The following is a 22,595-nucleotide window of genomic DNA, read 5'->3' as shown; positions in this document are numbered from 1 at the left end:
ATATATATATGTATAACTAAACCGCAGCGATAAAAAATTAATGCTATTGCAAGTAAGTGACGTCGATCCCTGGATGGTCTTTCCCAGATAATTCCAACGATTTATGCCGTATGCCAGCGTATATCTCAGTAATATATTTTTTTGTCTATTTATATTTACTTGCCGATGGAACGGGGGCAAGATTTTTTTTTTTTTTTTTATTCTTCTCTTTACCATTCGCGATATTATTTTCCGATATATACGTGTATGTATAAGATTGTTTCGGTCACGTCTGGCTTACGGATCATTTATATATGAGGCAATATGAGATCGGTATCTCCTGCCTCGGAATAGTTTTTTTTTCTCCTCTATCCCCCCCCATCTTCTTTGGGTTTCATTTTTCCCCCGCCCCGACCAGGTTTCTTTTTTTTATTCCTTCTCTCGGTTTTTTGGGGAAAGTTTTGGTTGCTGAGCGATGATATTTTTATGGCTACTGATAAGGGCAATTGTCCCTTCCTCCTCCCTCGTTTCTTCCTTCCCTTCTCTCTCTCTCTCTCTCTTTCTCTCTCTCCGTCACCATTATTCGCGATAGTTTTCATGCAGTATACCTTATATGCTGTTATTCTTTTTTCTTTCTAGTCATTCTGTCTTCTTTCGATCTTCCCACTCTCAAGCCAAGCTTTATCACTTTTGTGGCAATAACAGTTTATTCCCGTTATCTCGACTCATACGAAACTGCCTGTTTAATTATGATGTATATCTATTTCAGCGAAGACTCGAAATAGTAGGTAGCTTGAAGCATTTTTGCTTCTTATTTAAATATTTCGATCATTAAGACCTCGGTAGGTGAATTAAAAATTTAACAAGCAGAATATCAGATATGTATTTTCATTGCGATTCTTGAAAATTACTATATTTGTCGGGATGCGGTAAAAGATTTTATCTCCTTTCAATTTCAGTTATAAATTTTCCTTCCTTCGTTATCGCCGATGATTTAAAAACGATTTGATGAAAAATTTCGATCCCATATACACATAAATATTGCATGTACGTAATAGTTTTTACATAGATAATTAAATCCTCGCACGGCAGATGCGTATATTCACGTATAAGTAATAACGAGCAGGGTGCGTCAGTTTTTCGGAAGGTTATTCTCACCGACTAAGGCAATCATTTTATTATTGTGTAACATCATGCCCTTTGTCGTTACATTGACACTATAATTTGTGCCGCCGGCCGAGAACGCCGGTAATACAATTACAACCCCATAACGAAATTACGCTTTGACGCTTGCACGATGGCAGGACTGTTTTGTGTCCGCCAAGTTCTACCGTTGAGGTACACAGTTGATATTTCCCTGCATCCCCTCGTCTGTCGGTAGTGATGATAAAAAAAAAAAAAGGAATCTGCAAGTAAATGAGTACATTTTTATCTACTATTATTCGGCATCTAAATATTTTTGTCAATTTTCCACTTGCACGTGGATGAATGTAATCGTTTTTTCGCCACTTTTGAAAAAATGTTTGCTGATAAAATTTTAAAATGTTTCGTCGAATACACACATGTCGCGTAATGATAATCAAATTATACCCATACAATTAGGAAAATATTTTGCAAGAGCGCTGTTCAAGAATCAAAAAACTGTTGCTTACATCAAATGTGCAGGTATCTTGAAAAGCGATTAATTTATAAGTATAATCGGGATGCATATCAAAATCACACACGCACACACGTGGGTAAATTGATATCACGATTATTGCTATACAAAATACGCACATTATAGTGTAAAAAAAAAAAAAAAAATATGAAGACAAAATCGTAAACTGGAGATGCGGAATCGTTCAGAGATCGGATTTTCCTCTCGCCTCGTTGAACCTCTCCTCTACGAATTGGAAAAGGGACTCCATGCAGGAGTACGACGTCATCTCGTGGATCGCATGTCCTGGAAAAAATAAAATAAAGAGGAAAAAATACATTTGGCAAAACGGAAAGCGAATATAAAGTAAAGTGATAATAAAAATTGAATCAAATGAAAACGACGATGCATGCCAACTAAAAAATCTTTGCTATGAACGTATATGGCACGTGTTCAAGGATGACCGCTCACCCGCAGAACACCGTTCGATGTCACCGTCAGGCGATCGCTCCGGGGTGTCCAGGGGCTTCTCTGAGGATACCCAATTTCGCGCCACCTGCAACCGCAAGACCGCAACTTTGAAACAAGACGAGAAGGAAGACTCTGACTCTTCACATCCTTCCGACGTTATTTCTTTTTTTTTGGCTTTTATAATTTCTTCCTTTCCTCCTCAATATTTCAGACCTGCCAACGGTCCCCCTTTTTTTCCTGCGGTCTTTCATTCATTCGATACACGTATAATATACACGATGTGTAAGTGCACCTGTAGGTAAAGTAAGTTTTATAAAATCCTCGACTAAAGTGAAACTCAGCGTTTTCTAATCCGTTGAACGACGGGTAATAGGAAATGCAATGTTAAACGATAATTGATCAAAGTCTCTTCGTTGCGAATAAGAAAAAAAAAAAAAAAGAAGAGGGCAAATTGACATATCCGGGAGAATGGAAAAGGCAATATGGATTCAGTGCCAATCAAATGTGTGCGGATACCTGTGCGTTTAATATCGGAGCGTCATCTAGCTGGCCAATTAATTAGAGTGACGAGGTAAACAGTTAGCCGACAGTCCACAGTGACGAGGAGACGTAAACTTTGGTACCTACTTTGAGTAAATACAATCCGTACATTTCCCGTGGGATACGTACGAGCGTGAGTAGGTACATATACACGCACACATACAAACACACGTTATACAACCAGATACGGGATGGAATTAAATGCATGTACGTATATCCTGAGTATGCAATGATATCTGAATTTTACTGATCAAGCAAGTGCACCGCGGATCCATTTAAACGTGCATTGCACACAGCCGAGTGTCCTGCACCGTTTCGTGTACCCAAATCTGTTTACCTTACGCTGTCCGTTTCGCGTACAAACGCGACAGCTTTCCTACCACGCACACACGCGCAAATGCGTGCGCACATTTACGTAGCTAAAACGCAACCCCGGCCCGTTTTCTCGGTGCGCAATAACGCAGCGGGATATTCGTTGTGACAAACATTTCCCCGCACGCGATTTGCGTGATTGGCAAACACCCACATGATTTAATGCCGAGAGTTTAGCAGCTGGGTTATCCAAAGTTGTTTGGGCAACAATGTTTACTTTATTTTGCTTTTTGTTTTCTTTCGACTAAATCGTCGGTGCGCTTTTAGTCATGGATATAAAAATATCTTTCATACTACGGCATATTTATTTTTGAACGTATTCCGGGTTCAGGCAAACAGCTGGATAATTATTTGAATTGAGAATCAAGTACTCAATGATGATGTACCGTTAAACTTGACGTCGGGCTTTTGAAAGATTCATCATTTTTGTACACTTCTTGACGAAACTTCGGGTAAATTGTTCACGATTATCGAAATTCGATCATTCGAAAACTTCATGAGTTCCTGTTTGAACCGAATTTTAAGACACTCCAGATAGCTAATGAAAACTACCTGGAATGCTGGAAAATCATGAAAAATCAATGAAAAACACTTGGCAAACTGGCAATCGTCGGAAGTACGTGATCGGATAGAAGACACTGAAAATACGTTGATGAATTGAACTCATTTGGCATTTTCCGAAAGACTTTCAACGATCTTCGTAACGCCCAACGCTTGCCGCGCAATTTTTTAAGCGCTATCACGTGTGATTTCAGCTTATTCGCAATGATTTGCAATTATTTCAACGATCGCGATTGATTTACCCTCAATACTTCAGAGTATATTTCGATTATTCAGATTCCTTCGATTTACAATTTGACTTCCATCTGTTAAATCAATTACTTCCCATCGATAGTATATTCTGACCTATTAATTAATCCAGTATTACAATTTCCGTTTCCGGGTTGATCGCGTGTTTCGAAGTCGGCGTGTATAAGCTGTGCCCACGTATATAGCCGGGGTTGAGAGTGCCGTCGGTGATATTCAGGAGCGAGAGATCCCATTAGGCATTAGTGGGCTCTATAGAAATAGCGGACCAAGTCGTTGGGTGGATGAACATTAGTTCCTGGCGAGCCCGGCACTCGGGCACTCCGATCTCTTGGAACCTCACCGAGGGAAGCAGCCACTCCACTCGACTCGCGACTCGACTCCGAGAAGAGAAGAGAAGAGAAGAGCGTCCCGGGCATTGTCAGCGCCCGACATTCATATCGAATCCCTCTTCCTCTCTTTCTCTCTTTCCGTCTCCCTCGCCCATCCCCTATACTCGCAAAAGCGCCGATGTGTATATGCCAGGCACATATATCTGTTCCAGATGCAGACACGTACCTCGCCTTATCCTAAAACGAGACCCGCGGAGTCCCGAGTAGAGGTAAACGAGCCGGTGAACCATATCCCGAGGGCCACCCGTGCGGCCTCTGCGGCAACGGCGAAGGTAACTCGAGACCCGGAAAGTCCCTTGGAACTTGATACCTGTACCCCGTTTTTCGGGAATTTCACCTAGCGCGGATATGATTCCCTATAGGAAATTAACTACTCATAATCTAGGATTTTGTAAACCCGATCACCGAACACAACATACGTACTTCACTCTTGTATCTGTGTTACGAGTATGAAAATCGGGACTTCAACGGAAATGAGGTTTTTTTCGATATTAAAAGAAAATTGACTCACTTTAAGTGGATAGACTCTGCCGATATTTAAAGTAGATTACCCGCGTCATATTTAATATCTAAACTGACAATTTCAATGAATGCCGCGTAAATGATTGCCACTTTGATACGCTGGTGAAAATGAGCCCTACTTATCATTTGCTAGAGACTTATGACGTAGGTTAAGTATTATCCTGTAACGAAAGTACGACCAGCTACACAACTTTTGATATAAACGTGAGTAAGTTGCTGCGTTTACACGAGGGATTCGTTGTACAAATGCCTACTAGTAGTTGAAAAACATTACAATACACCTGTACACATGTATGCTTTTCCGAAAATCATTTTCGCGTCCAATTCCCATGGTCGAAAATATTTCGACGCTCCTGTAATACACGGTCTAATTTCCCTTGAGAGATTGCTTCGGATATAAATGTACCCACCATACCTACCTACCCTTGTAAATACGCGCGATTCCTAATTACCGCCTTATATTCACTCGGCTACCCGCCTTCTCGATGAAAAAATAAATAAATGGAAAAAATAGATATATCCACCCGCTAAAATCGAGTTGCTACGCCTCGTACTTCTATACATTATACATACATATACTTCCCTGCGGCAGCAGGACAAAGCCAGAACAAAGCGTACATACCCGGGGTGCACTTGCCTACGAAGAAGGCTAATACACCAGAAGTCACGCTGTGCCGCCCCACAATGTGGACAACGAGCCTCACAGATGGACAAGTTGACTAAAAATTTCTCAATTTTAATGGTCCCGATCAATTGCCGTATCATTCCGTCCCTTTATTCCTCCGCCTCTCTTGCTCTCACTCGCCAACTCTTTCTTCTCTGATATTTGTTAGGGGAGTTTTTTGCGAAACTAGCCGATGAACGTCAGCAAATAGGCAACCAAAGCTACATTTTCTAATCCTACATCTTTAAAATGTAGCTCGTGTTGTCCATATGCTGGCGTTTAGTGGCGAGTTTCACAAAAAGCTGCCAATGGAATCGACTTGAATTTGTTGCAAAGTAGACAGCTAATTTCAAATTGATCCGGACGATCTTGACTTTTTGATTTAAAAGATTCCAGATAACAAAGTCACTTCATACGATTAAAAAGACTCGCTTTACGAGTAGCTCATACATTCATTTGGTGAATTTATGTATCCTATTATTCAAACTTGACTGTAGTAAAAGGTGAAGTCTGAGGGAAAAATCGAACAGAACGAATTGAAGTCGGCATACGTGAAGAGTTAACTGTGCACAAGTGGTCTCTGGGAGCTCAATGTCATCGGCAAACACTAAAAACACTAAGTAGGCAGTGCGATATGGTATTAAGGCTATACAACGAGGGCTCTCGGTGGCGACGGAGGAAGCTAATAAAAGGAAGTCATGCGGTTTCATTGTTGTTTATGACAATACAATACGCGGCGCATATGCGCGATGGTTGGTGCAGCGGTGTTATACCCTGAAGTAGGTATAGGAACCCGAATCCGTTATGAGAAGGTTTGGCTCGCGCCGTGATGTAATGCATCTTACACGTATTGTAGATTACATGGTTCCGCATATCGTCGCGTTTCAGCTGCTTACACGGGGACGAAACCTGTAATGCCGTCTAAAGGTCTTCCGTCACTAATTCTCTGCAATTGCGTTTTGACATTTGAAGAAACAGTCCGCGCAACTTGCCCCCAATCACGGAATCCCCGCATCGATCGCGTCCCCATTCCTGCGTGTCCTTATCCCTGGAGAACGTAGCACCGACTCGATGCTAATTACAATTGGGGGAAGTCGCTTTCTTACCAACGATAAACATAGTTTCTTAGTTTTTTTTTGTCTAATTTCGCAGAGTTCGTTGTTTGATGTAATGTACCGATTACTGCTTTCTAGACTGTCTAATTTCGACTTACCTTCAAAATGTGTTTTGTGTCTTTTGCTGAAGTAATCATGTGCACAGAGTCGGTTAGTCCGACGGCAAATACTCTGCGTCGAAATTCTTCCGCATGGTCTACGGCCTGCGCACAAAATAATAACATTAAAAAATAATTAAGTATAATTATACATGAAATTGATACGAAACGATACGATATCAAGTGAAAAAGAGCAGAAAACAATTCTTAATCAACAATCAATGGTGAATCACTCGCAGTCGTTGAATTTGTTCACCGATATATCGAAGAGAGAGAACAAATCGAGAATCATTTTTCAAATCATTATAACGCTACTTACCAATTTAACGACGCAAACGCCACCGTAGCTGTGCGCAACGATTGCTACGTGCTTCGCATTCGAGGGCTCGATGTACTGCTTCCAGACGGTTTCGACGTGACTATGAGGATCCTTGCTACCCTGAAATCGAACAGGCAGAGATTAGAATCCCCTGGATTTGGAGTCCGAGTTGCATTTAAGGTGCATTAAGCATAATTCCTACGACTGAGTGTAAATCATCGTTACCGGTATTTCAGTCGGCTTTCCGTTTACGGTACGGAAATTGTCGTTTGTGTTGAGAACCATTACCGCGTATCCAAGCTCTCGTGCTTTTCTTATGTAAGGCAACTGCGTGCCGGTCTCTAGATTGTCGTTTATAATTAATCGCCTTGCCCATTGACCGGCTCTTACAACTCCGCTGCCATGTATCAATATCATAAGCTTGTCGTTCAGCAATGCGTCTTCGCTAACGAATATGAACGACTTTAGCTCCGGTGCCTTTGACGACGCCTCCTTCGGCACGAACAATTTTTTCAGACCTTCTTTCTCTAGGAGGTCATAGATGTGCAAATCAATTACCTGCAACAGTAAACTTTGCTCAACATTTTTTAAAGCTAAAAAAACAGTGTACTTAATTTTTACTGATACACATTCATCAAGAACCTAGTTATGGGCGAAGCGTCACAATCCTTCGTTTATAAGAGGTATATAATATATATATATTCACTGGATTAAATTCATCTACCTGACCGAGCGCTTCGTATCGTTTCTGATTGTAAGCATGGTCTTCGGTAACGTTAAACTCGAATCCACCGTCAGTAGTGAGGCCGGTGCTTTGATCAAGCTTTCGAAGTTTCCCGCCTGTAAATACAAGATAAGCGACATTTTATTAAGCCCATTAGTTTGCATTTCAGGGCGAAGGGGGGCGCTGTAATCGATCGCAGCGTCGAACGCGCATGGCACGAAACTGTTTATTAACAAATACATGATATGTGACTATCAGATGTAATCAGCCCGTAAAACTCATACCTTCATCAAAAGCGTATCCAAAATCTTTCAGCGTTGTAGGAAATACAGGATCAGTCATTACTGCCAGTTTCGTAAACTCCCAGTTCACAATACTGCTAAAAATGCGACGTATCACCCTAAACATGGGACTGAAAAATACTACAGAAATACAGGCGTGTAGTCTTGCCGCGTTTTTGATTCTCGCAGATCACTTGAGGTAGAGCCACCTCGCGGACGGAATCGCCACACCAGCTCCTATCGCATGCTCAACATGTTTGACGACGTTACCGACGATACTTGGGTGCGTGGTGTTTGTCAGGTTGCTTGCGATCATTTGTAAAATGTGGCATCTGAAACACTCATTTCGAATCTCATTGCGCGGCATGAGGATTGAGGATTTTGTGAGAAATGTTTCCCTATAACGGGGGAAAAAATTCCCAAAACTTACAGTACATACATCATTTTTGTTATTAGAATGATTATTATCGTTATTGTTGTTGATCTTTTTTTTTTTTGTATACAGTTTATTACTTTTTCTTGGAACTACGAAATGCAGAAAAATAAAGCCTAGGAAGATGACGTTCGAAAAAATTCTGCGTCAGATTTTCCTCCATATTCAGAGCTTTGCTGATTTCAGTCAACTGGCACTTGAAGACCCACCGACCGTTTTCACTTCACCAGTCAATGCAATTGCCTCGATTTCAACCTTCGCCCCCTGAAAACGAGTGATCGCACTTTTTGTTAATTTTCATGAATCTACCTTGATTATGAATCATGAATTCATGATCGGTTGCACCCCACATTTTTTGAACAATTGGATATTTAGATTAAAGGAATACCGTACAGTAGTACCTGGATTAATCGAATGAACGATTTTTACAGAATCAATTTTTGTCAACCCTAAGAATATCATAACTATGGTATACAATTCTTACCGTTACGGGATACATGTTGTAAAAAGCAAGCATGCTATTTACCGAAAACGAGATAATATTACTCAAACGAGTGACAAATTTTCAAATAAAGATCTTACCAATGGTAGCTTCCCAACCTGGAATGTGGACCTTGCTGGATAATCCTTTGTGAAAACTGTAAAAAAAGCAAATTAAACGACCATTAACTAATTGTCGATTAGAGCATATTTGTGTTTAAAAAAATACTGTTATCAAAATAAACAAACTTACATTCCTTATAAACTTCGTTTACAGCAGAAAAATCATCGATACTGTTGAGCAGGATAGTCGTCTTTATAACTGTAGCAATAAAACATGAGAAATTTTTTAATTTATGGTTTCTCAACTGCTGCCGTATGGTCTCGAAACGAACGACGTATCGCCGGCATACAGGCAATTAGAGTTACATATGAGGTACTCCAACTAGAGGTGAGTAATGTAACTTCGGTTGCCTATCTGCCGGCGAAACACCGTTCGCGTCGAGATCGGTCACCGAAAACTGATTGTATTTTATAATTATCTTTGTATTGAGCGGTTACATATTTAATGTAAAGTAATAGATAAAAACCTTTCTCAAAGTCGGAACCCGCCTCCTTTAAAATACACCCCATATTGACGAGTGCCTGACGAGCTTCTCCGGCTGCCCCACCATCGACCAGCTTCCCAGAATCCTTATCAAGCCCAAGTACTCCAGAAAGATAAACGGTTCGGTCGACTAGGACAGCTTGACTATTAACAATAAGAAAAACAATGATTAGTATCTCAAAAAAAATTTGCAAGTGGAACAAAAAATTTTGATTTTTGTTACGTGCATCACCAATGTTTGAGCAATACAATTATCAACGTAGCATTGTTATCTACACACCGATATGCAGTAAATGGCGTGCAGAAAAGGAAAAATAGTGAGATAACTAAACATCATATTTAGACGTATCCGTTCTTAATAAAGAACAAGTAATGACAATAATTTGGCAGAAATCAAATAAACTGTATTGAATATATGTAATGTAAGTAATATGATATTGATATTCATTTTAATTCTTTTTATTTGTGATCGAAAACAGATTATTGATGCGCTTTTCGCACCGGAGTCGTCCGTAAGATGTGAATACTATGTATTATAAGAAATCGTAACTTGCACGATCAGTAAATGAATAACGAAAAACATTCGTTAGGTAAACATAGAGGTATCCTGATATTTTAACTCACTTATAAGGGCCAACGGGTTTAGGCGCTGCTGGACAAGTAATAATTTTCCGTATTATAGACGCCATGTTCTTTCAGGGCAAACCGCAGTACACTAAGAGTATAAGCGACTGACCGGCTTTCTCCAATACCGAATTATCTTTTTATTTGTATAGAGGTATAATTCAATCAGTCGTACATATACGTCCGCGCATGCATGTGGAATATATACATTTTTCAAGTAGTGTTATGTATTCGTGCACGATTGTGTGCAGCTCACAAGCATTGTAAATGACGACGTTTGATACACTCTGTGAACTATGACCTGTGTGCAATGGCAGTGGCGTACACATTCAGCTATGCTAGTGAACGTACAGCAATTAGTAAAGCTACTAATACCACGTGATGGAACAAATTATCAGCTATCAAATATCGGCATATTTCTGGAGTGCTTGCGAATTGATTCGTATAATTCAACATGTCCGTACAGAATTCTTCCATCCCGAAATATCACAAATTAAATTTGAAAGATATGTCATATGATGAACTATCTCAGCTCCATAACTTCATGAGTGTATGTTAAACTTTGTAGAAAAACTTTTTGAGAGAAATCTCGACCCCTAAAATTTTAGACAAATATAAGTGACTGAGATTTTGTCTGTCCTTGTTTTAGTCTTTGATTTCTTTATTAAAGTGCGCTGTAATTACGACTCACTTATATGGTCCGGCCGATTTTGGTGCCCTTGTAGTTGATATAATTTTTCGAATAATTTTCATCGCCATTATTACTGTATGATATACGCAATATTGTCAACCTTAGGTATGAGGTTCGTCGCGTAAGCTAGTACGGTGATATAATGATGACTGATTCGGACGGAGTCGCAATTTTCAATACGCGCAAATTGTAACGTAATATTCTGCTATTGTTCGTGCGTATCATTTATTTCTATTCATGTTATCAGTTCAAAAGAAAAATCGAAGGCCGATCAATGATCAACATTCCTAACACTGCAATTCCAATACTGGAGATTGTGAATAACTACGCAGACATGAGAAACTAGAACTGTAATTTTCTTGCCTGCGCCTTAGTGTTAGACATCTAGGTATACACCAGAACAACATACACACGTGGTCGAAGATGAATGATACTCTTTCTGTCACGTGGTTCGAGCAAGACTGAACATAACCTCAAATCAAATTTCGAAATATCGGCTCGTAGTGTTCGTTGGAAGGTACAAATGCTTGGATCAGAATCCAATTACAATTTCTCGTACAAGAATTGTCACGGAAACTTCAAGTATGGCGGAAAAGGCTCAATTCGACATATTCCTCGGTGGATCCCAGGAATTACCTCCCGAAGCACATATCATGAAACTGGCATCGGCGAGAGCGAATGAAATCGCCGCGATGACTTATTCCATAGGTAAAATATTTTCCCGTCCATTATAAAATAAACCTAACCTAATCTAGATATTGTTCCCTCTCCAATTCCTGCTTTTGTTTAAATGTCTCTGGTGCTTCATAATTCAGCCACCTTGACATGGAATATGTATCTTTCCCGGATGTATACCCAGGTTTTTCTTTCTTTTATTTCGTCCCTCATTTCCCCAACAATGCCATTAACTTGATAATACTTGAGAGTGTTAATTGCGCGGGAATTTTGAATTTTTATTGAAGAATGACCATTATGCCTTGATATTGCAGATAATCCTCAACAGACAAAATTAATATTCCAAAAACTACCGATGCATATGCGTCGCAGAATAATGTCCCACAATGCAAAGCGTATGCCAAGGAGACTACGAGAGATGCATATTCACCAAATGTCAAAGTCAGGTTTGCCACCCAAAACAAAAAGACCCTCCCGAAAGTACCGGCGAAGGCCACAGAACCTGATCGCAGAGTACAAGCGTAGGCAGGTAAAGAATGCCTGGCTTGAAACACACGTGTGGCACGCAAAAAGGTTTCACATGGTTGAAAAATGGGGTCACAGGCTCCCTGAGCACTCAAATGATCGCAGTTTTAGAGCGAGTTACAGAGCAGTAGCAAAACACTGCCTGCTACAGGACATATCTTACTATTCTTGCATTCAGCTAACTGGACCGATTAATGCGCTGAAAAAAATGCTCAAGAATCACTGCGATCCTGGCAACCTGAGCTTCACAGCAAAATCCTATATCCAGGGTAGCAGGGAGGGGAATCTTATGTTCTACAGGAAGAACGGATATCCAACATCACCTGTGGGAACTGTAGAGTTCATATGGAGGCCTGGTAACTCTGAACTAAAAACATTATGGATGTGGGCGCATCCTGCATTTTATCAGCTAATATTGTCGGAGATTTGTAACAGCTTCAAGTTTAATCTTGAGTCTCCGTGCCATTCCTCAGATTCAGAGTATTCGGGTGCTGATAATTGCAGATTAGTATTACTGAAGAATTCCTTGAACAGGTTCAGACTTTGCGGTCCATTGAGTCTGGCAGTGCTCACGACTGCCCTACGTCTGCCAGAGATAGGAAAAATTCTTGACGAAGTGAGAAAATCTGAGGGAGAAGGAGATGAAGTGAAGTCACATACTACCATGGAAACAGATTCACCAAAATGTGGTGATTCGGATAGTGATGTTGAAATCGTTCAGGTTTCTAAGAAGGAAATTGAACCAATGGACGTCGAGAGCAATACTCGTATTGATAGAGATGACAACAACGAATCACTTGAGACTACTGCCCGATCATGGTATTCGGAGTATTATAGGGACTCAGAGAACATTCAGTCACTGCAAGTTCAAAAAGAGGTTTTTGAACATCTGAGGGATCTTAATTCACCCAACCAGCTTCCCCCATGTGCAGTTATGGCTTTCACAGTTTTGGATCCAAGATATTTCGTCCCGACTAAACGAAATAAAGCGCAGACAAATGCAAGGACCATTGAGACGATTCCTGTTCCTCCCACACTTATTAATGTTAGTGCAATATGGGAACCCAGAATCAGAAAATCATCGGTGAAAAACTTCAAGACTACAAATGAAATAAACAAACTGAGAAGTGAAAATTTAGTTCCCGGTATTGGCAATGACGATAAATATGACCAAAGCTATATTGCCAAAGTACCTATTCTTCTTATTCAGAGGCCTGGATGCGGCTATGGAGAAAAAAGTCTTGGTAAGCCATGCAAATTGCATTCATTCCATCGTTATTTAAAATTTATCTAGTCATTCTGGATGTAGTTATGACAGTTTTTGAGAATGTGACTTGTGAGCTTCTAGTATTATAACAGAAAGACTGAAAGGCAAGTAAAAATTTAAGTCCCAAGTGTATTTCTTCTATCAAACTCAAATTTTGAATTGGCATTTCAAATATTCGATTGTTTAACTGGATTAATTATTTTCAGGATTCAGTTCTGGAATCGACGTAATTTTACCATCTGGTTGGGCAACTCCGTTTTGGATCTCGTTTATTTTTCGTTGTGCCAAACCAGGAGGTTTGAGGGAATCAACATCAATTATATTTGAAAATCTTAGGTTGAATTCGCCTGATTTTAATCCGCCAGATACAGAAGCATACATAAAAGAAGCTTCAGAAAGAAAGACTAGTCTAATGGAAAAGTATTTCAGATATCCTCCAAACAGGAGATCAAATTACGTGAAACTTGGTATTTCTAGTCCGTTCTATTGCGAGTGGAATTTACTTATCAAGGAATGGACAGATATGGCAACGTTCTATGTACTCAGAGATAAGAAACTGCTTCATTTAATACAAGAAAATATCTCTCATCAATTACCATTGAACCGGCATAAGAAGTATCAACAGCTTTGTGAATCAAGTTTCGACAAAACTGTGTTCAAAGACACTAATACGTTAATAACTGTAAAGATTGTCATAGAAAGCAAAGGGTGTCCCAGAGATTTTGCCATAATCTGCTTACCCCTCTCTGAGGATTTAGAAAAATTGGGCCAAAAAAGAACCTGGGAAGGGCCTGTAGCTAAGCTAAGAAAAGACCCCAACGAATCGATTAGAAAAACTTTGAGAAGGGGTCACTTGGCGCTATTGAAACGTTTGAGAAGACAAAGAGTAAAACAGCGGATTAAAATGGAGAGTAGTGATCACAGATCGGTTGAGCCAAAGCCCAGTTCCAGCATTGCGATGTCTAAAATAATTTCGCGAAAAAAGGCTCAAAGTATTGTTGACCTGCAGGCTGAAAAGATGAAGAATCTCTATTTGCCAAATTGCAAAACGATACGAAACTCTTGCGATCGAGAAGTTATGGGATACGTGGTTAAAGGAGACTTCAGTTTTACCGAATCAAAGGGAATCGGACTGGGATACGTAACACTTCCCTCTCTGTTTAGCCTAATTAAGCAGAAAAGTAACGTAGTTCTGATCAGAAACACAAGATCTAGACAATACAGACTCGCCAGACTTAGTATACTGACATGAATAACTATTGACCTGTAAATATATTGTGAATGATCAATTAACTTCAGGAGAGTAACGTACAAATGTATATAAATCAACGATTTCTTCTGGAAATTCTTAAATAGCGCATCAAGGTAATTGTAGAAACCATTTGAATGTGGCTCTAAGAGATTTATTTGAATACCTTATTTTGCTAAAACTATTACATTGTGACAGGCTATGCGCTAATTATTATGTTTCATAAATAAAATTATCGCCTACCATAGACGGAAGTATATAGTATATTGGGAAAAGAATCATGATTTTTAAAGTGTAGAAGAAGAGAGTCCAAATTCTCATCAGTTATTTGCCAGTGCGATGTACAAACAATAAACGAACTGGCAGTTCTTGTCATTTGATATTATTATTACCAGTAGTTTCCCATTGCACGTTGAGCAATTGAAATTAAATCAACAAAGTAGACTTTTCCCGTTTACAAATCTAATGAAATAAAAGCCCGTGTTTAACAGGGCGTTTTAAAAAATCGTGCCTTCGTTTTATTTATGATTTTTATTTTATTATTTCGATCTTATATTCGCACATAGACATGTACGTACATGCAATAAAATACACAGGTACGCCTACATGTTACTATTTTATATCTACTAGTGCTTTCATTATTATTTTTTCTTCGTTTTGCCAGCAAAACTTAGCAGTCGTACTGTATACCTATTGCTACTATACAAGGTATTTGAAAGATAATACTTTTTTAACCACAATAAACAGTAATAACCCCGTGCTGGCGCTGTGAATCTATATCAGAAAACTTTGATCCAATTAACAGTAAGATTGCTATGTAGCAACTTTATTTAATGGTTCCAATGAGCATACTTCGAAATAAATTAAATAAGTACTGTAAAAATATATACTTTAGGTCTGAAAAACCTTCACCTTTGAATATCATTTTAAGAATTAGCAGGACTGCTGGTGGTGACCAAGCTATTTTGAAAAGTATTCGTTAATTTCTGTAAGTGAATATGTGTAGTTTCTAACACCGATTATAAGAAAGCATGGGGAAAAAGAGTCGAGGAATTCTTGCAAGTTTTTCGTTAACAAGATAATCAAAACAAGGTATTAATGAATAAATTTGGAAAGTAGTTTGTAAAACTTTGAGTAAGTTTAATGAAAAAAATTAACTAAATTGTTAGATGGGTACACATTACCTATATTAATTAATAAATGGAAAGATTAAACCGAGGTTTCGAGGCCAGAAAGCTTTTGCTCAATTGCTAGGATATTCTAATTATTTGACCTATGACAGGTATCTTTTTTAACTATAATACAGTGGGGTATATTTTAACAGGATCGTTTTATTTCATTACATTAAATAGTTCTGCGATTACTAAATCGACTCTTTAATTAAATTCAATTCTAAATTTGTTCTTCGTTAGAATAATTTTCTCAAATTTACATTCACGAATGTAAATTGCACGTTTTTCTTTTTTATTGCAACGTGTTAATAAAACGTCAAATTTTGAAGTAGCCAGTTTTCTACTGAATAGAATGGTAGCAATTACCATACCTGTCGACTACAATTCATTTTCGTATTGGTTTTTGATGTTTCCTATTCCATTTGTTTTTCTTCCCTAGTATGTTTAATTAACGACTAAAAATAACGTAGCATTGGAATTATTGATTTTATTTATAATATTCATCACTCTCAATAATAATACCAATAATAGTGATTATATTATTAGTACCATCATTAATTGATACAATTAATTTAGTTTATTATGGCTTGAGAACTTTTTCAACGAACATCTTCATATCGCGCATCTCCTGAAAATTTCAATCGCACGGAATCAATTGATTTCTCATGCTCAAACCTGTAGTACAACTATCTTCAATAAGCTGCACAGATTAAACATCGCGTGGAAAAATAGTAATACATAAAAAAACAAAAAATGGGATACTCACATCGTCGCAAGATGTGTGCATCATTCCTCGATACGTTTTAAACTCTGTATTGGTCATGAACTGCTTCAACAACGATGCAGTCATCTGGCCCCACTTGTATGGAACAATTGGATCGCAATCACCGTGGCACTGCAGCAACGGGACATTTTTATTGCCAACCGCACTCTGGAACAAGATGTAAGAAATGCACTGTGCAACTGCAGCTGATATAGCATCGTATTGCAATTTCTTTCAACATACGGCGGGGAACCTCTGATGCAAAGGGAGCCAAGCTGATAAAGCTATGACGCCTGCTAGAGGCTCTGGAAACGTGAGTGCACTATACATCGCCAGAGCTCCACCTTGACTAAATCCTCCGATAACGATTCTCTTCGTTGGTATACCAGCTGCGACCTCCTGAGCTATCAACGAGTGTACAACTTCTGCAGCCCTACGGATACCCTCTTCATCTTCTGGACCTGATGGATCGAGCGATCTCAGGTCAAACCTAAATTATTTAAAAATTTGAAAAGACATGGGAAATAACGCTGTACGTACCACTTTTCATTCTAGTGAAACATGAGGGAAACATAAATTACAAGTTCGCTGAAAAACAATATCAGAACATGAAATTGGCCAAACTTGTTGCAGTTATTCGATCTTACCACGAAGGCATCCGGAATCCGGCGTTCAACGTCACTGGCATAGTTGGCCTAAAAATCGAAAAAGGTGTTTTGAATTCTTGCTCTTCATAAATTCTTGTCATATGCTTCCGAAATTATTCATGTTAGTTAATTATCGACAAAAGACAGACTTACAAAAGGTTTGAACGGAACGTGTCCTAATTTCAACTTTAAAATTTATAAGTTTCTTAGGAGGGCATATCTATATAGTATAACACAATTCAATAGTAGAATTTGTTGATTGATTTCAAAGTACTACCTAATTTTCCTGGTAAATACATATGATTTTAGCATGGCTTGACATTACACAAGCATCATTCTCTTCTATCATACTACTATCTCTATTCTTGACTGCAGATTTTATACTTTAAACATGAAAAATGATTCAGGTATGAAGAAAAAAAAAATTGAACACGGTATATTAGATATCACACTCACGCAGTTGGACAAATTACTTTGACGTGAGGAGATCGCACAGATCCCATCGAGCTTGCCCATCCATGTCTGGAAAATCAAATATGTTCACATAAGTATAAAAATAATAATTTCATAGTATAGAAAACTTATTCGCAGCACCAGAATATTCCACTTGCTGTATGTTCTGAGGAAATCAACCTTCTGAAATTTATGATGCATATAAATGCATGTATATATTTGTGTGGACGATACTTTGAGGTTGAATATATTTGTGTATATAACGATTAAAAATTTCAATTTCCTAATCAATGCCACATCCTGTAGCGAGGGAAGAAACTCCAATCACAAGTCTTCTGTTTACAAAGCTATGTTAGAATTCTTAAAATTTGCTGTGTCAGTATATTCATTGTTGCGACAAACACTGCTGCAACAAAAAATGCATTTGAATGGACATGAATTAAAATAAATTACGCAGTCATGTATAAGTTACGTAGTAAATATATTCAGGAGTTTTCTACCAATTGTTAGCTTACTAAAGGTGATAAAACATCATTGAAAGGTTTAATATGTAAATGGTTTATATTCTCACACGATATTCCATCTCTTGATGAATTTACTTAAACTTAAGGAATGAAAAAGTAATAGATAAGAACACGAGTTAAACTCACCCCGTGTCTCCAAGCCCATGGAGAAATATGAGCTGAAACAATACATGAGAATAATTTATTTATATTTTAATTATAACCGTCATAGAATATATGCGTAACATCAAAGTCAAAGGAGTAAAATTAGGTTAAAGACATAAACAGGGATGTTTTCCAATGAAAACAGAGAGCATAAAATTGCGTAACTTTGATGGCAGGTAGTTTTAAGCATGACAACCTTGTTGCCGACTGGACTATGCGATCTTAAGAGGTTTCATCGGAACCGCGCGAAGGTTATTAAGTAGTACTTATTAACTATCTACGGCGGTCAGGGGTTGCCGAGTGGATCATTATAACCAAGAAATCGGATCGTTAAAAATTGAGGAACGAGTTTTTCCTTACCGTCGCGGTGTGTCGAGCCGTTGCGGCAATTACAACCGGAGTCGTCATCCTTCGTCGTTTTTTTTCTCGTACTGTACAGAAAGGAGTATTTGTTTTATGTTACAACCGAGGTACTTTGAGCCTGAATGTTAACAGAAGCTGCTCGGTGCGGGTCGTCGCGTTTTGTACTGCGTGTGTAATTTACACTTATGTGTATATCACTGCAGCCAGGCTAGTTGACATCTTGTTAAAAGACTTAAATTCGCTTTGCGCTTAACTCCGCCACCTTGCGGCATTTTTAGAAACTAAGTAAAGCACGGAATACTTAGTCGATGATGAATCGGATGAATCTAATCGCAAAGAACGGGCAAGATACCATATACTTGTTACAGTTTTGTGCATTTACCAACAGAATTCAAAGAAGCTTGTTTCGACGTCTGATTTATTTAAAAAAATAAGCGCCTTATACCGACGGGAGGAATAAAAACCATCGATAAGAACTCGGAGATACAGACAGTGCTAATGCCTGTTACACGATAAGAGCGGTAAACTGTGATGAAAAAATTTTAAACTACTGGCGATGAGTCAATTTCACAGCGGTATATCGGCAACGACAGCTGCAAGCACACAAATGTATTAAAAAAAAAACTTGCAAAAACGACACTTGCAATTCGATGAACCCGTTTCAAATTTCTTTTCTCTCGCCTTGACAGCTAGCATTGCCGGTAAGATAGAGCGCTGTATTGTACTTTCTGAACGCTAAGTGTCTCTAATTCTGATTGTAATATATATTACCTCCGTGGTATCACAATGATCACAGTTCATTCACAATAACTAATCTCTGCCGTAATATCGGCGAATATCATATAATAATTGTGTGTGGTTCGACGAATTAATGATGCTATTACATTGTAAATTATCACGCTATTTGGAAGACAAGACTATTGACAAACAATGCTAAAAAATGATGTCCATCAACCGAAATTATCGTCCACCATAATAACAGCCGCTAGGTTATATACGAATATCAGAGCACGTGTGGGACACGGTGGCGATTTATCGTAGTAGTCGATACTTGCGAATCAATTCCGTCGTAATTTAGATACGGCAAATATACCGTATAATTAGTTACACTTTACAGACCTTGCGAATTTCCCATCGGCGGATGTGATCGTGACAGTTTACGCTTCCAAATTGACGCTTCGACGGTAAGGAGAAGATATCCATCAAGTGGTAAAATTCATTTCCCATCTTTTGTATCGAAGAGATCACGGATATGTGTTTGATTGGTCGGCGCTCAGAGATGAACCAGTCGAAGACATCTTTACTCTTTGGTCTTCGACTAATGGCAAATCAAACGCGTCAAAAGTATCTACCTATAATACGATATGTAGTCAAAAGTAAACTACAGTTACACCATGAATTAGCTTACGGAACTACTCCGTGTTCATTCAAGTATATTACATGCGTCCCTATAATGTAGACGCACTGTTACACGTTTTTTATAATATCAAAAAAAAAAGATCCCGACGATTAAAATGGAACGTTACTATAATATACTACTATCGATAAACAATTAGTTTTCGAGTGTATCGATACTAATATCAATGTGTATAAAAGAAATAAATGTCGGTGGTCAGGATCAGTCATTGATAGATTACGTAGTTAAGGCGTTTTTATAATATGCCACTGAAAGCAGAGGTGGATACAAGTTATGCAAACATTGTCGAATTCATGAATGAAAGAAATGAAAGTCAAGGTTAAAATTTAAAAATAACCTGCTGTAACGATTACGACGCTGATTATACAGTCACACAGAGATTATGTCAGCAATACGACTCGCAAATACTGTATACACACGTATTCTCGACGTTTATAAATAACGATCTCTTCACACAATATTACGTACTAGGAGTGAACCGGTCGTTCAACTTCAACTTCACTATCACCAATCATTTTTCACCGGCTATAACGGTATCACAATTTACGTACAATGAATTTGCACACGTATAACGTCACGTCCCAAAATTTTTGCTGTTACTGAAATGGAAATTCGTATACAGGCTTTCATGAAAGCGGATGATCTTAATTTCCATAAATTATCGTACTTGACTGAAAAGTGAGCTAGTAATATAAGATACTTCTTACGTATGAATGCAACATTTTTTCAACATGTATTATACACACGTTACGTTACGTTATGTTTACATCCGTTACTCAAAGGGTTGTAGTAATGACAGTGTCACGAGCGTAGTAACAGCGCGTTATCGTAAAATTTCTGCATCTTACGGTGCACAATACCACGTCGAATGATTCAATTTGTTGTTGTTGTATTTTTTTTTTTTTTTTTATCTCATCAAAATTTTATCAAAATAGTACGATTCTAATGGGAATTCGGCTGCACGTGTATAAGGGTAGTTCACCCCCAAAGTGACGTTATTTCGAAAAACGCAAAAACACGTATCCCGTGATTTTTTCTGCTGTTTCAAACGCGATTAAATTCATTAAAATCTGAACAACAGTATTCTAGTTATAAAATTTTTTTAACTTTCAACCCCTATAATTTTCTACTATTCAACCCCGTCGGTCCAACCGGCCAAAATGCGTCTTTCATTATTCGTCATAGAAATTATTCTCCAATTAATTTCATTCAAATATCCCAACTGGAAGTATGCAAAACCACAAAACAACCACCGAGGATGCCCAACTTTGGGGGTTGATTTCGGGGGGGGGGTGACGACACCTCAGGCGGTTTTCTCGTCAGTGGTTGCGGTATCTATTTACTCGAGATAATCGTTCCATCACGCTTCTCGCGTTCTTAAAATAGACTTGCTCCTACGCAGCCCGATACCACATGCGTATTTTAAACTCGCGATCAGGTATAAATGCCACAAGCCACGTTATATCTGGAAATCTAGTCACGTGAAAGGTCTTTCTGGACCGCATTGACGCGGCAAGGCTTCGTCGTCCGACGTCATTGGAGTTGTTACAGGTTGGCAACGCGCGGCATTAACACCGCAAAGTTACGTCTGAAAATGAATCTAATTTCTTCAGGTGTTATTATCGAGAGAGTGTCGATCAAATCAAACTCACAGTTCAAACGACTCGTTTGGTTGATTTAATCTTACAGAATTTACGACATTAACTACGGTATATTCATTTTCACAAATTAATTATTGAAGCAACAATTTTTCATCCAAATAAATCGATTAGACTGATTTAACGACTTTTTTTTTCCCCTCGTACTGATCCAGTGATCGTAATGAGAAACAAATAGTAACGGATACCAGACTTTCCTGTAACAGCTGTAAAACTAACTTTCATTTTCCACCTGGAACAATATTTCTCGACCGTGGTAAAAAAAAATAAAAAAAGAATGAAAACAGTTAATGACTGAGCGGTAACCGGAACTAAAATGCAATAAAAAATTTTTCTCACAATCAGTGTAGGAAGTTGCTTACATCAAAGAGGTTCGTAAAAACGGTATAATTTCCTCGTTCAATTCTCTCCCACTCTTCGACCATTTATCGAATCCCTACGCATGCATAACCACAGGCGTGCGACCGACGCGCGTAAGTATAATCTAGTAATTATATCCTGGCTAAACTTCCCGCCATTGTGCGATAATCAGATTGGCCAATACCGATTGTGGGGAAAACTTCGCTATGTAATTCATTCTTCGTTTCCTTCTCCGGTTTGACTTTCACGATAAAAAAAAAAAAGAAAGAAAGAAAGAAAATGAGTAAGTGAGTGCTCGCGCGTGGGATTTGAAAAATAACGTTTTAATATCCCTATATGACGTCATTTCGGATTCAAGCTTTGTATCGGATAAAAAAATCTTCGGGAATCATTTGATAGGTAAAAATTTTAATTGCACTTGTATTTTGTTTCCTTTGAGTTCGGAAGGAGCTGTTTAAAAAATATATATAATCGTTACATTTCGTTGAGTTTTGTTTTTTTTTTCTTCGTCTACTTCTTAAAAGTTATCTCTTGAACTAAATTCACCCAACGATGAAGTTTATCAATGTTTTTCTACGCTAACAGAGGAGTATTTTCAGATATTTTCAACGGCATGAAATGAA

General features: G+C 38.4%; 4 protein-coding genes across 10 annotated transcripts; 1 reads left to right on the top strand and 3 right to left on the bottom strand.

Annotated features, from left to right (window-relative positions):
* Nucleotides 1-851: 851 nt before the first annotated feature.
* Nucleotides 852-8,275, bottom strand: LOC107223068 (FAM172 family protein homolog CG10038). Of its 4 annotated transcripts, none has more exons than XR_006904340.1 (8): nt 7,924-8,275; nt 7,640-7,755; nt 7,141-7,473; nt 6,916-7,035; nt 6,597-6,701; nt 2,087-2,171; nt 1,632-1,921; nt 852-1,385 (listed from the first exon to the last, which is right to left on the bottom strand). XR_006904340.1 is itself a non-coding variant. In XM_015662641.2 (7 exons), the coding sequence occupies exons 1-7, from the start codon at nt 8,045-8,047 to the stop codon at nt 1,821-1,823; spliced, it is 984 nt and encodes a 327-aa protein (XP_015518127.1). In that variant the 5' UTR covers nt 8,048-8,275; the 3' UTR covers nt 852-1,820. The 4 variants fall into 4 exon arrangements, 2 of the variants coding, with proteins under 2 accessions (XP_015518127.1, XP_046595603.1); XR_006904341.1 differs by having other exon boundaries at nt 1,756-1,921; XM_015662641.2 differs by having other exon boundaries at nt 852-1,921.
* A 143-nt stretch (nt 8,276-8,418) lies between these two features.
* LOC107223069 (2-iminobutanoate/2-iminopropanoate deaminase) lies at nt 8,419-10,983 on the bottom strand. 2 transcript variants are annotated; one of them, XM_015662642.2, is made up of 5 exons: nt 10,756-10,983; nt 9,424-9,584; nt 9,087-9,155; nt 8,936-8,991; nt 8,419-8,617 (listed from the first exon to the last, which is right to left on the bottom strand). In XM_015662642.2, exons 1-5 carry the CDS (start codon nt 10,821-10,823, stop codon nt 8,540-8,542), a joined length of 432 nt encoding a protein of 143 aa, XP_015518128.1. In that variant the 5' UTR covers nt 10,824-10,983; the 3' UTR covers nt 8,419-8,539. The 2 variants fall into 2 exon arrangements, with proteins under 2 accessions (XP_015518128.1, XP_015518129.1); XM_015662643.2 differs by lacking the exon at nt 10,756-10,983 and adding an exon at nt 10,065-10,220.
* A 116-nt stretch (nt 10,984-11,099) lies between these two features.
* On the top strand, nt 11,100-14,961 carry LOC107223072 (ribonucleases P/MRP protein subunit POP1). Its single transcript, XM_015662644.2, has 3 exons — nt 11,100-11,463; nt 11,745-13,199; nt 13,429-14,961. The coding sequence occupies exons 1-3, from the start codon at nt 11,340-11,342 to the stop codon at nt 14,472-14,474; spliced, it is 2,625 nt and encodes an 874-aa protein (XP_015518130.2). The 5' UTR covers nt 11,100-11,339; the 3' UTR covers nt 14,475-14,961.
* On the bottom strand, nt 14,610-18,776 carry LOC107223073 (acyl-protein thioesterase 1). 3 transcript variants are annotated; one of them, XM_046739649.1, is made up of 8 exons: nt 18,535-18,776; nt 18,157-18,188; nt 17,648-17,912; nt 17,510-17,575; nt 17,054-17,101; nt 16,650-16,896; nt 16,410-16,574; nt 14,610-16,271 (listed from the first exon to the last, which is right to left on the bottom strand). In XM_046739649.1, the coding sequence occupies exons 4-8, from the start codon at nt 17,554-17,556 to the stop codon at nt 16,224-16,226; spliced, it is 555 nt and encodes a 184-aa protein (XP_046595605.1). In that variant the 5' UTR covers nt 17,557-17,575; nt 17,648-17,912; nt 18,157-18,188; nt 18,535-18,776; the 3' UTR covers nt 14,610-16,223. The 3 variants fall into 3 exon arrangements, with proteins under 3 accessions (XP_046595605.1, XP_046595606.1, XP_015518131.1); XM_046739650.1 differs by having other exon boundaries at nt 17,648-17,909; XM_015662645.2 differs by lacking the exon at nt 17,648-17,912.
* Nucleotides 18,777-22,595: the final 3,819 nt, after the last annotated feature.

This window comes from Neodiprion lecontei, chromosome 5, assembly GCF_021901455.1.
Source record: "Neodiprion lecontei isolate iyNeoLeco1 chromosome 5, iyNeoLeco1.1, whole genome shotgun sequence".
Classification (NCBI taxonomy): Eukaryota; Metazoa; Arthropoda; class Insecta; order Hymenoptera; family Diprionidae; genus Neodiprion; species Neodiprion lecontei.
The sequence above is the reverse complement of the archived record's forward strand: the minus strand, read 5'-3'. Positions and strand labels throughout refer to the sequence as shown.